Genomic DNA, 14,702 nt, shown 5'->3' on the forward strand with positions numbered 1-14,702 from the left:
TCTGCAGTCCTTGGTCCCTGCCGGATGATGCCCTGTTCCCAGGCAGTGTGTGCACGGAGGAGACTGCCGGGGTGCTTATCCTCTGTGCAACTGCAGTAAAAGGGAGAAGAGGGCTGGGTAAGGGCGAAGAAAAATTCCAAGCATGGTGGGAGTAGGGAAGGGAATATAAATTTCTCTTTTGCTGAGCTCTGTATTCTGTCATGCCAACACCCCTGTGCTCAGAGAAGTGAAGAGAGAGAGGTTTAATGGACGGTATCCTTTATTTTAGCTTAGAGTCCCATGCCCCTCAGCTCTGGCATAGAAGAGATGACAGTGAGCCCTGAAGTCCTCAATGTACCAGCTGGGGTGAAGTTCAGCTGTTCAGCTTCAAACATGTCTTGAAGGAAAAAAGAGGCGTTTTTATGAAAACCTGCAGAACACAGCAGTTGCACTGGGCTCCATTATCAATATATTTTTATATTCCTCTTTGATGTTGCATACAGTGAAAATCATTGCTATGTCCTGTCTATACCTATAATTTACCTTAAGAGTAGCTGAGGACAATTTACCAGATTGTTTTGCTCCAAAAACTTAAAAGCTAGAGCAGCTGAAAAAGGATTGAAAGATGCTTGATCTACTTAAGTTCCACACTCGTGCAGCAAAGGTGGAGGTTTAATACCATCTAGAGAAACTGGTGCTGGATGGAGCGGCAGCCAGTGCGTCTCAATCACTAAGAATTACGAGCTCTTGCAAGATAGTTAGTTGTGCTAGGGAATTTATTTTATTTCCACCACACTGGGAGTGAGTTTATGGCTAGAAAGACAAGCTGAAGTGGTTAGTCTTAGTATTTGAAGCAAATGTCCTATATAATCCAGAAGCGTCAGTCACTGTGGGAGGGAGGTAACAGGCAATGTATACTTTTTACTGCAATATTGAAGCACTTCAGTAAGGATGCAGTTATTTTTGAAGACTCAAGGTTGGACGTGACAAGATTTTATTTCTAATAACTGCTAAACTGATGCATCTGATACAGTCTGTCACTCACTGCTTTAATTTACCTGGCTTTTTCAAAGGCAATGAAGAGCACATTAAAGGAATCCCTTATATTTAGGGTGTCAGCCTTGGGACAAAAATCTCCATTTTGTGTGGCGTATGGGCAGGTACAGCTTACGGGCCGTGGTCACTTCTAGGTCACTGACAGGGATTCGGTGCAGGGCAGATGTTGAGTATATCGTGAAACCCCTTCCCCCCAGCAGAGTGACTTACCAACCCAGAATTTCTGTAAAGGTCAATACATTCTCATTTAGTACATTTTTGTATCTTTTAGCGTAATCAATTATTTGACGCTTTGTTTCAAGAAAATAACCCTTTTTCCCCCTGTGTCTATAACTCTTTGAAGTTTGGGCCTTCTACTGCACTATGGATCAGCTGGGGTATGTGAGAAGTACTGCTTCTGCCCAAGGTACCAAAGAGGGATTGAGCAAGCCCGCCGCTCCCCAGAAGAATGCTTACGCGAAGCTTGTGCAAAAGCACCACAGCGGCCGATTCCGGTCCTATTTGAATCACATTGCGCAGAAGATGCAGCTAGAAGAGAGCACCTCCAATGACCCCAGCTCAGATCTGGACCCTCCCCTGAGGAGAGGCCTGGTGAAAGATAATCCAGTCAGGAATGGGTTGAATGTGCACAGCTATTCACCAGTCAGAACATTTCATCTGGAACAGCCCATGCCTGGAGGATTTGAGAACGATAAACCCCAAACCGCTCCAAACAGATGTCCTCATAAAAAAAATGCGATCATTAGTCCAGAAGGAGACTTGGAGGTGGAGGAAGACTATTATGTACATCAGCGTGGAGCTGCAGCTGACTTGTTAAATATGAGTGATGCCCTGGGTGGGAGAGTATTGAACAGCCTGAGACACCGTGCAGCTCTGCAGAAGTCTTCTGGTTCTGATGAAAAGGATGAGGAGGACATGTGGAGGAAGAAACATAAGAAACGAGGCAGGTGTCCTGCCAACACAGATACAGCAGCTGGACACTTGTTGACTGAGCAGTTTAGTGAGGATGTGCTGGCAATAAATGGCAGGAAAAACAGTCACTTGTCTCCAGGTCAAGTCCAAGGTGAGTTCACACTAATGAACTGTTTGGTCCATTTGCTACAATTACTGTGGAATTGAGTGTGATGTTTTAGTCATGAGTGAGTTAACATGAGCCAGTTCTGCTCTGTCCAAGTTAGTCAGCCCTTAGTTACCTGTGGGTGGCTTTGTCCTGCTTTACAAGTAAGCCATCCGGCATGTGCAAATGGCTTCATGTGGAGCCAGCTTGGTGCTGGCAGGACCTAATCCCTTGGCCTAAGCTCTGTGAATGTGGCTGTGCTGGTTCCAGGATCAGCTCAAGACTAGGAGAACCCAATTTCTGTGGTGTAGAGTCCAAATTAATAAGACTGCTGGATCTGAGCTGACTCGGGGCAGTCACCCTTTTCTCTGCATTGCCTCTTTGGATCTGGAGTGCTGGTTTGCCTTTGCGGAGGGTCCAAGTCCGTCTGATACTCAGGGGCTAAGATGCCTGTATAATATCTAATTCCTGATACAGAGTGTTGACTCCAGTAAATTTTGCTGTTAGTAACAAAGAGACCACATCTTGCAGTAGTAAAGTGAATGTGTCTCTTAAATGTGATGTTCAAGGCAAAAAGCCCACTTATGGAGATAAATAATTTTTTTAATTAACCCCCCAAAACCCAGCATCAACAAGCAACCAAAGCCAGGCAGTTTAAATTTGATCTCTCGGTGTAATGGGTTAAAACTTCCTCTGAATGTTATTTATGGTGAAATACTTGGATAGCCTGATCTTATGAGCCAGAGGAACTCATAAATGTCACTGTATTAAATTCTCTGTAGCAAGTAGAAAAGAGATCGATTTCTCAGCTGGGTGAGACGGGCCTGAGACCTATCACAACTCTTGGATTGGAAATCAAGTAAATGTTTAACTAAATCAATCTTACAAAACTATGCCCTATCACTCAAGAGTGGCAAGTAATATGCTTTTTTCAGGGTTTGCAGAATTTTTGAGGCTGTGACGGTAGATCATGTGCTAAAGTTGGTAAACTTTCATGAGTTCTTGCAAGACAGATCATAGTCAGAGATTTAACACAAGCAGATTATACTAAAATTTGTTGATGAGTTTCATTTTTGGAAGGATTTTTTTTTGCATGCTTCATTTTAACACTATTTATTATGCTAGCCTGTTATAATAGACATTGCTACCTTTCACCCTTCAGCTTTTGGAGAGTAGGGAAGAGCAGCTAACAGATGGAGAGTCTAGAAGGCTTACAGTTTGTAGCCATGAAAACGATAGGTGCTTACATGGATTTTAATCTAAAAGAAAAATACCCTGGCTTCCAAAAGCAAGCACCCCCAGTTCCTTCCTGCTCTAGTTGGGAGTAGGGTTGCACAAACCCTTTGAAAACTAGTTGTTTGTTTAGTGTAAAGACCTAGAGCAGAAAATGTTGACCCTCATTTTTGGCCTCCCAGGTGGAAAACTCACACTGCGGGGAAGATTATTGGAAAATTATTTGCTTAACAGTGACACCCTTCCTCTTCTTCCCCCTGCATGCCTCCCCAGCCACCCTCCTGTGTAGCTGAGACTGGTTACACTCCAGAACACTTGCAGGGACATGAAAACAGTTTCTTGGGCAGGAAAGAAATAGGAAAAAAAAAAAAAAGTAATTTGATTCCGAGAAACGTCTTTACTGCTGTTCAGTTCGAGTATATTTTAGCACTCTTGTTTAAGTGAAATGAAAATTTTACAGTATGCAAGCGCTTAGGTATAAGAACTCACACATCACAGTACCAGATTAATATTTTCTCACTTCAAAGCTTGTCTTTCTCTCTTGATGCTGATATAAGTCATATTACTTTGCATAGGCAGGTGTCTGGTTTGATCAATTTAAATCAAGGCTTGTGAAACTGTGATGGCAGGAATTGCTTCTGTCATAGCGGTGAGGCATATCATCTTTTCAGTAGTGACATTTCCTCACAAATTAACTCTGTTCAGGCTGTTGTAGGCTTTCCAAAAGGCTCTTTGAGCTAATCTCAAAGCCAAACATCTCTCTTTATATCACGTCGTTTCATTGTCCTCTTCTTAACAGCTCTTCAGCTCAGGCTTAGCCATGGCCAGGTTTACAATGACCCTAAAACTGACAGTACTAAAATTGAAGGCAAACATGGAGGGCTGAGAATACCCTTTGAGTGCCCTGGGGCAGGCTGTGGGCAACGAGGGACTAGTCCTTGTTAATGTCCTTCCAGTGGTGCAGCAGTTCCTGTGGCCTTCGGGGAAAGCAGAATGGTTTGTGGAGCCCCAAGCAAGCGTCACTGAGCCCTGGAGCTCACTGCTGATGATGCGTTGCTGTCAGTGAGAAGCACTGAGGATCGCCTTTGTCATTCTGTACTGTAAGGCTCCAAGACGAGGCTTGGGGGATAGAAATAATTTCATAGCAGATAATTAGGAGACTGACCGTGGCAGTCTCTTCTGGTGTTCCATATAGTAACTGCTTTTCCTAAGTATTGGAAACTTTGCAGTTGAGAGAGCTGAGTGTGAACAAAACTCTGTTGTCCCTTGTCTGAAACATGTGACATAGTCATGAAACTGCAGGTTGGATTCACTCTATGGTATCAGCACTCCTGGATTTGGGAAGATGAAGCTGCATATAGATGCATTCCAGATTGTTGCTCCTTTCTGTGCAGCTATAACCTCTGTGAGGAGAATTGCCATAAAGCTTCCTGTTCTGAAGTTTCTTCTCAAACAAACCCCAATAAGACAGAAAATAATCCTAAAATGCCACTTTTAATTGTGATGCTTATAGTTTTTCATCTAATACAATTTTCCTGCTGGTATTTTTCCCTAAATCTCCAATCCTCTAGGTTCTTTGGGTGCTAAAATTTGGTTAAACTTCCTTAACAGAAAGTCTTTTATGAAGTCCCCTGGGTTGTTTTCTAGTTTTGATCAAAGGCTCTAAGGTTTTGATTGAGGTTTTCCCACCTCAATCCAGAGTTAGTCATCAAAACCTCTTTTCAGACTGACTGTTTCTGTCATAAAAGGGCTTAAAACCCCCTTTTCCTTGAGGACAGAAGTACTGACTCTTTCTGTGACATCTGTCTGTCACATGCTAGTAGTTGAGATTTGCATGGCTGCTAAGTGGAACTTCATCTTAAATATCCGTGATGCATTGCTTTAACAGTAAGTAGTTTAGACAAAGCTGCGTGTTTTATTTGGGACAGCAAGGTTTTGGTTGCTTTTTGAGTATGTGCACTTCTCAGCCTCTTTTTGAGGGAACGTTGCTGTTTGATAGCACATTCCTGAGTCTGCTGGAAAGCCTAAAAACCAGGCATCTGCAGAAGAGAACTGTCCTCCAAACGTGGAGTGCAGCATGATCTTTGGGAACACCATCTCCCGGCCACACTTGATTTCAGAGGATCTTGGGAGCTAGAGTACCTGGGAATGAGGTGGCTTTATTGATGCTGAAAGCTTGGGTGGAGCAGGATGCTCTTGAAGGCTGATTGCTATGAAATAGGTTCAGATTTTGCAGGGCTGGATATACAGTCTCAGTCTGTATCTGCAGAGATCCTCCTCAGGAAGAATAGCACCACCAGCTTCGCTAGGTAGCCTCCTGAGGCTCCTCTTACTAAAAGCTTCATGGGTTTATGATGTGATGGAGGTATCTTGCCCATCTGTCAGGGTCAGCATGCCCCCTGAGTAGAAACAGACAATTCCTGGGTAACAACATGCCTCATCTGAAACAGTGTAAGATTTCCCCGGCCCTTTCTGATTTATCATCTGTCTGACACTTGGCATTTATTTGCCCAGCCTGTGGTACTTAACCAACTTGGGCAGCTTCCACGGAGGAGTGTCGCTGGCCAGCAGGCTGGTGTTTAGCATCAAAGCTTTAAAAACAATTGCTGCTGTTGGATGGTGGTGCTGTGTTTGTGGCCGCAACCCTGACATTTAAAAGGTTCAGGATAGGTAAAGGAAATATCCTGGAATGGCTTTCCTGCATGTTTGATGGGCACAGCTAGTCAAGAAATATCAGCCATAACAAGACGGCAAAATCTTAGGGATTTTGCCTTTCCATGGTACACTGCAGTAAATTTTGTATTTGCCTTTGTTTCTCTGGGGGAACTTTGGAGGAAGAACCACAGCTTCTGCTTTTCCCTTCTTGTAAGGCAAATTTAAGATAATGCTACTTTTTAGTGGTGAGTCTTCCAGTTCTTGTGTGGTGAAATTCAGTACTTAAGAATGCTGTTATCTCCCTATCTGGCACCAGTAAATATGAGCCAGCTATCTAGTAAAGGCCACAGAATCAGCTCAATAAATGGAGAATGTTGGTTGCTGTGGAAATCTTTAAAATGTAGCTAATCTTGCCAGGTCCAATGTAACGTTCCTTAGATGACGTTAATCATAGTAATAAGATACAGGAGAGGAGAGAAAACTGGATTTACTGTATGGCCCCATCTGAGAAACACATGAAAAATAGAGTGCTCCTTTCTCTAATAGTTTAGCAACGTCATCACAAACATAAATTTCTCTCTTGCTTTTGATAGAAAAAAATGTTGCATTCCTGAATCTTGTGCAACTAATGTTTTTGGCTAACATTAGCTATAGTATGTGAGTTAATATCTGATGTATCCTCTCTTGGGGAGATGAGATCCTGCCCTTGCAGGGACTGTGTTTTTTGTATGTGATCTAATAACTGTCTTCCATGGCCTTTACCAGAGTCCTGAGCACACCGTGCTGCAGCGGGACTGAGGTCTGCAGCAGGAGCCCTTGCATTTGGCAGCAAAGCTTTCACCTCCATGAAGGAGCTTCCTTCACCTACTAGTGCTGATGTAAAAATGTTCATCAGTGGAAACACTTATTGCTATTAACCTGCTATTTCTTTTTTTTAAACTATGTTTTTTCTTCTCTTTAGCCCCCATTATGTAGCTCAGGTAACTATGCCTGTCATTGTGGTGTTGGTCCTAGGAAAATAATAGGCTAATAGAAGAATTGAATTGATTTTTAATTAGTTTTAAATCTTTTCTTTAATGCGACTTGTCATCAATTTATGCAACAAAGGTCCTGTTGAGCTCCCTCAGTGTCAGTTTCTTATGAGATTAGGAGTTTGATGATAAAGGTGTGAGTACGGATGCTAGTGTGTTAGCATAATAAAATCACAGCGCATGTGTAATGGTTTAAAAGCTGTTTAGCCGAACTAATTAAATGCAGCCATAAATTGAGAATTGTTACCAACAGGTGTGTCTGGTTCCTGCAGTGTCATGTTCTGACCCTGTGCTGTTTAATACTTCTGTCAATCATCAGGAAGAAAACATACAAGTAGGATTGAAAGTTTTTTTGGATGACTTGGAGGGAGTATTGAATAATGGGGGCGGTTACTGGCAGCCGTCTGGATCACTTGGTGGACTGGGAGCAGGCAAAACAAAATCCATTTATCGGGCCAGCGTAGAACCATGCTAGCAGTGCAAGGAACCCCGTGTGAGAAGCAACAGCTTGGAAAAAAGTTTTGAGCTTTTGATGGATTAATCAGCTGAACATCCCCCTCCTGTGAAATGTGGCCAAAAGGGTAATGTATGAGCATGGGAATTGGAAGATGGAGTATGGACTGCGTGTGTCTTTGGCACGGCGGCAGCAGCAGCTTCTGGAGTATTGTATCCTGTGGTGATGCCCTCTGTTCGGGGTGGATGGTGATGAATTGATGAATACTCAGAGGACAGCCACAAGGAAGATTAAAACACTGGGATCATGAGTGAATGATTTGAGGAACCCTGCTTTACTTATCAAAGAGATGCTTGGGGGAAGGGAGCTTTCAGTAAATTGCCTACATAGGGAACAGATGTTCAATAATAGGCTACGCAGTTGAGCAGATTATGATATAACGCATTTGAGGCTAAACAAATCCAGGCTTGAAATACAGCGCAATTTAGCAGTGAGGGTGAATGACCATTGGAACAGTTTTACCAAGGCTTGTGGTACGTGGGCTGTCACTAGCATGTTTAAAAGCCCTGATAACAAATTCTACCCCTGAAATATGCTGTAGTTCAAACAGGAATTAATTTGAAAAAGCCCTCTGTCCTCTGCTATCCATGAGGTCCACAAGCCCACACACCCCAATCAGGTCTGGCCTGTTGTTCAGATAATCTCTGAAGTGTCTCCTTCGCCGTGGGTACCCAGGTAGGTAGGACAGATGCTTTGCAGCTGGCTTCAGTGGCTAATTGCGATTCCTCTCCAGGCCATGGCTGCTGCAGGGCTTTCGCCGCTGCCTTGCTCTTCAGCCTCTGCTTCTGCCTCTGCTGTCCTATGTGCTGGTGTCCTTCTCTTGCCCTCCCACCTCAAGCCCCCTGCTAACTAGCTCCATGAAATGCTGTGGGCTGCATGTCCCTAACTCCCTCTTGTGGGGAAATCCGAGCTACGGAGAGTTGAAACTTGGCTGGGGCAGGATGGAAAACAAAATGTTGGGATCTATTACATAAAATAATGTCTTCTGTGACAAAAATAAAAATTTCCAGGGTGCTGAAGGAAAATGTCAACACTAGCAGCTGCAGCCCACAGATGTATGGGGCAGGTCATGCCTTGGAGAATATTTCAGGCTCTCTACAGAGACAAGCCTGCAGCGGTAATGCGTTTTTGTTCAGTTTGTATGTTTTTAAGCATTTTTCCCCCACAGTACTAAGGGTTGTGAATTATGTACCTACTACACTGAATGGCCAGTATGGGGAACGGTTCATCAGCAAATTGTCTTATGCTGCAGCACATTGGGTAACCTCAGGATACGTATGAATCTGAAAGCAGTTCTTTCATTTCTTCAGCTGTTAATGTCTTCTAGTACGGTATTTTGCCTTTCAAAGCCTCTTGACTTCCTCTGATCTTCGAGCAACTTGCTTCTCTCAAACTACTGAAGCCTAGAGAAATCAAAGAGAGAACTTCTGCAATATTATGTTTTTAAAGTGTTTTTCCTGAAATCTTGAAGAAGCCTTTTCACAGTGTAGTTGCTGGACAAAACAAAGAGCAAAAGGTATTGTGGAAGAAGCTGTGGGAGGATGGAAGGACGAGAGGGCAGTGGAAGCAGCCCTGACCCACATCCCGAGGCAGGAGTGGAAGCCTGGAGGAGTGCAGTCATCAGGCGGAGTAGGTGGTTAGGAGGTCACGAGCAGGGTGGAGCAGGTTCACAGAGAGTCCTGAAAACCAGAAGAACTGTATCCCCTCCCTGACAACGCCACTGTGCTGCTGCACGCAGCTGGAGCACAGTAACTATTTTGATAAACTTTTAGTCTATTGCTACTAAATGAGTTTCGTCACCAACCCTTAGTTCAGAGCCTGGAATGGTATCTTTGGCTCTTGCACTCATGTAGTATTCCTACAACACAAACCCTGCTGAGGAATTAAATAAAACTGCAATTACTGTCTGAGTTACTGAAGTCAAAATCCTACAAGCATCAAGATGCTTGGAAGTGTTTTGGAAGAGGAAGCATGGTGTCGTGGGCACATGATCTTGGCGGTCAGGAGCAGTTTCCACAGCATTGTTTTCCACAGCAGAAAGAATCCATTGTGCATTTTTCTTCATTTCAGTTTTTCAAAGCATAGGCCCTTTCAGAATGCCAAAGTCAGCAAGAACATTTTCATTTTCCCTAGTTCCATATTGAAATCTAGGGGCACGCAGCACGAGAGTTTTAAATAAATATGTGCAGCTTAAAGCAAAAGAGTGGTGGCAACATGTGCTTCACATCTCATTTTCATGGGTCTGGAAATGAGCATCTGTCTCTGTTCCTGACTTTCCTGAGTATCCATGGACATGCCACTTCACTTTTTTGCCACCTCCATCCCTAAAGAGGAATGTTTCTTCGTCAATAGCTTGTTGTAAGAATGCTGAATGCCTGAATCTTTTACAACCAGCTACAGCGGCACGGTCGCGTCCGAAAGCAGCTCACGGCCCTATGAACTCACTCACAAACCATGACAGCCTGTATTTCCCCATCCAGGAGTCACTGGCTGGGGGACAGGCTGCCTTTCTGCAGCCAGCTTGTCCCCCATGTGGCAAGGATTCCCTTTGTGCTTTTTTTTATTGGATGTTCAGCTCTTCTGTGCAGATTTTGGCAGACTTTCTGCCAAAAATCTTTAGAAAATCACCTTCCTCAAAGAGGCAGGGCGAGAGAGCTCTCCAGATTTGTTGCCAGGTACACAGATGGCTCACAGCCGGACTGTGTCCTGGGGCACGAACACAGTCGCGCTGGTAGACAAGCTGCTGGCTGGCACAGGTGGAGCTGTGTTATGTTGTACAGGGTTGCTGGTAACCAGTTGGGCTGTTGCTGGAGGGACTGGTTGTTTTGAATCACTCCTGAAATCACATTTAAGAGCTGTGTGGACAGGCCTTCGCTTTAAGTGCTGTCTTCTCATTTTATTTTGATTTGTCTTGACGATGGAAAGTTACAGCTCAGATTTATGCTGTGGCTGGGCCCTGGTGGCCCATCGTAATGGGTCAATTAGTGGAGACTGGTGGGCATGGGAGCTAGTTCTGGCAGCTGGATTTCAATACATCATCCACTCAGTTCAGGATATTTGCATAGAATTTAAATTTTGGCTGAGCCTGTGCATGTAAATGTAGGTCTGCATTGTTTCTCTTCTTTGAATGACTGTTTAATTGACTTTAAACTTAATTATGCAATCTGCCATCTGCCTGAATCCCTACAGTGCTGTCATATCACCGTCCTTTTCCACTTCTGCCAAGATACTCCCTTTCCCGGAAGTTTGCCCTACTTTTCAATCATTAAGATAATTTCAAATCATTCACATCCTTGGTTATTTTTGAGGAGGACTCACAGCAACGTTGTAGGAACTCCCTTTAGCTCTGTGGTCAGGCTCGGACTGGGCACAGGAGTGTGCTGCAGAACCTTCAGTTTAGGATTCTTTGAGTTTCCGTTTCATCAGAGAAGAAGGGTCTTTTTTTTTATTTGCTCATGATCAGGAGAATGTGCTCTCAGACTTTCTCTTAGACCCTAGATTGAGCATCTGAAATACTGCCTACCAGGTTTATCTCCTGAAAGTCTCTTTGCTGCAGTGAAACCTCACTGAACTGATAACATATCTCAAAGTCTTGCCTTTCCACTCCTACATCTCTAATGAATTCTTTCCCATGACATCCTCATTTCTCTCTATTGCTTTGTCTTTAATCTTGAGCCATCTACTTTATTTAACCTCTTTGCTTCAAGATACTGTAAAATGCATGGAGGTGGTTCTGTTCCAAGGCTATCGGAGAACTCTGAACTCATTTAATTCATGTTGAGAGCAGTGTTGAAGCACGGCTGTTCCTAGCACAGGCTGGAGCAGAGCTGAGCTCATGGGGAGTGTGGTGGATGGGTTTTGGTCCTGTTTGTGTTATTGGGGCTCTAGCACAGAGTTTTGCTTGAGATATCTTCCAAGGAGTGTCTTTTTTCTTCCTGGTACAGAACTCTTTTCCTGAGCAGCTATACCAACAGCTGTCTTTGTGTTTTTCCTTTTAAAACAAAATAGAACAAAAAAGTACTTGGCTGTTACCATTAGTGAGACATTTAATCTCTTAAATCTGCAAAATCTTTTGCAAAACATAAATAGCTAGTTACTTCTCGCCTGTCTATGACCAGTGTTTTTGTTGACATAACTCACATTTGAGATCACTTCAATGGTGTATGTTGGTTTTGCCTGTTGTTTTTGCCTGTGTGTGGTAATTTGATCCTGGATATTGTAGCAGCCATTTAAGTGCTTGGAGTTTTTGAGTTAGTCACTAGTATAATATGGCATATACTGGATGTCACTGGTGCATTAGAAATTAAAAACAACCTAACAAACATATTTTGGCTTTTAAAATTTGAGAGGGAATTATATTAGAGGCTTCTTTGAGTACCAGAAAATATCGAATAGCTTTTAAATTGCCTGTTTAAGCATATGAAAGGGGAAGACACGGGGATCCTAGCAAAACCACCCTGATGTTAATGCAGTTTGTACTGGCAAAGCATGCTTTTGCTGGTAGAGTTTATTTGACTTTGGAGAATGAAACGAATAGTTGCCTGGTACAACAGTGTCAACACTAGGTCTGTGCCTATCCAGAGCTACCAGCCAGGAACTGCGTCCCCCCAGCTCATCAAAGCTGGCAGAGTTAGATTCACAAAAGTACCTGGGATGGGTTGTTCAGGGGCTACGTAGGATTTGGGATTTTTTGGGTCCCAGATGTCTTTCCAAAACAAGGCAGAGTTTCTGTTGGCTGAACTCTTGTATTGAGGCTATTAATACACCCTGTTATACATCAGCATCCATAGTGGCTCATAAAGTTGCAGATGGGACTTCCTGGCAGGTCGTGGAGAGTATTCATTTGCTAAAAGATCAGATTTGATGGTTTCTAAAATTTGCTTTGCCAACTCTGCCGGGAGCCAAGGGCCAACTTGAACTTGTAGATCTGTGAGGTGATGCCTTGGGCTGCCACGTGGTCGGACTCTAATTCATTAAGTCTCTAGTAAGGATGAGCAGGAACATGCTTTATTTATCTTTCCTGCCATGCTTAACCTAGTCTGACTTAAATGGGAGTGTAGGACTAAGCAGGGACTAGCATCAGGGTAGTTCTCATTGCCTTTAGTTGGTTAATTCCTGCTTTTGGAGGTAGGGTGGTGTTGGGTGACCCTTCATTTGGTAGCTGCCATGCCTTCTAGCTCATGGGTGTATCCTTACAGTGTTTTACTAAGTGCATAGCTGGGTTGTCTTGAAGAATTAAATGTCAGGGAACCTCTTGGAAGGTTTGAAGGAAATTGGTTTAAGTCATTGAAATGTGTCAGCAATGAAATGAAACATTGTAGAAATACGGACAAATATTTAGTAACCGTGTGTTGAGAGTGTCTCATTAACTGATAACAAATTGTTCTGTTGCATGTTATCAGTTCTGGGGATATGCTTCTGTTTCTTCTCACGCTTATGCTAACTGTAAAGCGGGGGTATTTGAAAGATTCCTTTGCATATCTAGATCATGATCTAATGCTGGGAAGCAATGGAAAATCCTCTTAGCAATAGCAGAGTTAGCAGAGGTGTTGATGCCCAGTCATGGACTGATAAAGGTAAGTAGTAGATGGAAGTATTTTGTGTTGGAAAAATTTGTAACAATATTGTTCCATCCAACACTTTCAACATAATTCCTTTTTTTCAAACGTGAAAGGAACCATTCCATGTTGAGATAGCTGTCAGTGGGGTGAGAGTCCTAAACCTGTGGAGGTGTTACCAGCACAGTTGTTGTGATGCTCTCACAGACCTGCCCACCCCAGGGAGCTAGGTTAAATATAAATACTGTAGATGGTAACAAAGCTGGAAGTTTAGTTAGAGGTAAAAATGCCTAGTGACAAGGTAGATGCCCTTTGCCAGGAAAGGGGAGAGCTATACCTAGATGTCCATATCTTGGTATTCACTTAGATCTCTCAAGTAAAACTAGTTCTTGCTGGATCCTGGATGGGAGGTATCCAAGGAGTCATGGATGTGCTAGTGAAAATTCAGTGAGGAATACTTTCCTTCTGTGCTGGTAGTAATCAAATATCTTGTCAGGTGTTAGAGAGCAGTTGGAAATGTTTTATTTTTGGTAAATAAAATTGAGGGTCTTGGTTCTTTCTTGTGTAAAGCAATATGCAAATTTTAATATAAAATTAAAGACTTTCTGGCCTTGCTAACTTCATGTTTAGTTGAACATTTTAGTTGATTTAGTTGACCATCTAGTTGATCAACTGACTAATAGATGTAAATTTAATTAAATGCAGTACTTTTGAAAACCTAAACTATAGAGTGATTTTGTATAAATTATGTCAAAGTAAGCTGATTTAAAACATCTAGCCTCTTACAGTAAGCCAGATCAATTATTCTGGGAAGCTGCCTGCATGCATTTTTTTTCCAAAATAAGAAAAGATTAATAGGTACTTAAGTTTAAAGACCAAAATGTGCCATTGCGTGATGTCATTGTTGTTGTGACGGAGATGAAGTGTGATGATTTGGATTCTAGATTGTGCTGCCCTTCCAGCGGAGCTCAACCAGCCGCTGCTGCCCGCACACCGGATGCCGGACCGGGCTCCTGGGTTGGAGCCAGCCCCCAGCTCCATCCTTTCTGCTCCTTTTCTTGGTGCCCATGTTGAGAATAAAAGTGACTTGCTGATTGTGGACTGTTCTGACAGCTCACAAATGCCACCCACTTTTCTTTTCATGCCTCTCTAGCTGTGGAGGTGGAGTTGTGTGTTTCTACTTCTCACAAGTGCTTCCCCTTGGCTAGTTTGAAGGGGTTCCCTGCTCTGTGTGTGGAATTGCTGGTCCTGTTTAGCTGTCCCTCTGTCACCTTTGTAGGGAGCCTCCATGCCTGATACAGGTGTTGGGGTTGTTTCAATCCATCTCCCTCCAGAGGACTTCAAGTAATGAACAGTCAACCGCCTTTCCTCAAATTGTTAGTCCTGTATTATTTCCCATTGGAAATGGCAGAACATCTAGAAATCCCAGGCAAGTGGTGGCTGCATCCACGGAGAGCAGCTCTACATCATCTGTGCAGCCAAATAAACATACCCAAACATGGTGTATTTGCTGTGTGTTGTGAATACTTATGTGTCTTGCATTAGAATTGCTCTGTGTTCAAGCTTGAGTGGTTCTGCACGTGCCGACATGTTTGGTGCATTATGGTTGCTTCAAGCCT

At 43.2% G+C, this 14,702-nt stretch overlaps 1 protein-coding gene across 2 annotated transcripts in view; it reads left to right on the forward strand.

Annotated features, from left to right (window-relative positions):
• Window positions 1-71: 71 nt before the first annotated feature.
• Window positions 72-14,702, forward strand: part of DIS3L2 (DIS3 like 3'-5' exoribonuclease 2) — a 194,085-nt gene continuing 179,454 nt past the window's right edge. For both annotated transcript variants that reach the window (XM_050902202.1, XM_050902203.1), the window contains exons 1-2: window positions 72-117; window positions 1,379-2,098. In XM_050902202.1, coding sequence (XP_050758159.1) covers window positions 1,399-2,098 — 700 coding nt within the window. In that variant the 5' untranslated portion in view covers window positions 72-117; window positions 1,379-1,398. The remainder of the gene's footprint in view (window positions 118-1,378; window positions 2,099-14,702) is intronic.

This window comes from Gymnogyps californianus, chromosome 10 (assembly GCF_018139145.2).
Source record: "Gymnogyps californianus isolate 813 chromosome 10, ASM1813914v2, whole genome shotgun sequence".
In the NCBI taxonomy this organism is placed as follows: Eukaryota; Metazoa; Chordata; class Aves; order Accipitriformes; family Cathartidae; genus Gymnogyps; species Gymnogyps californianus.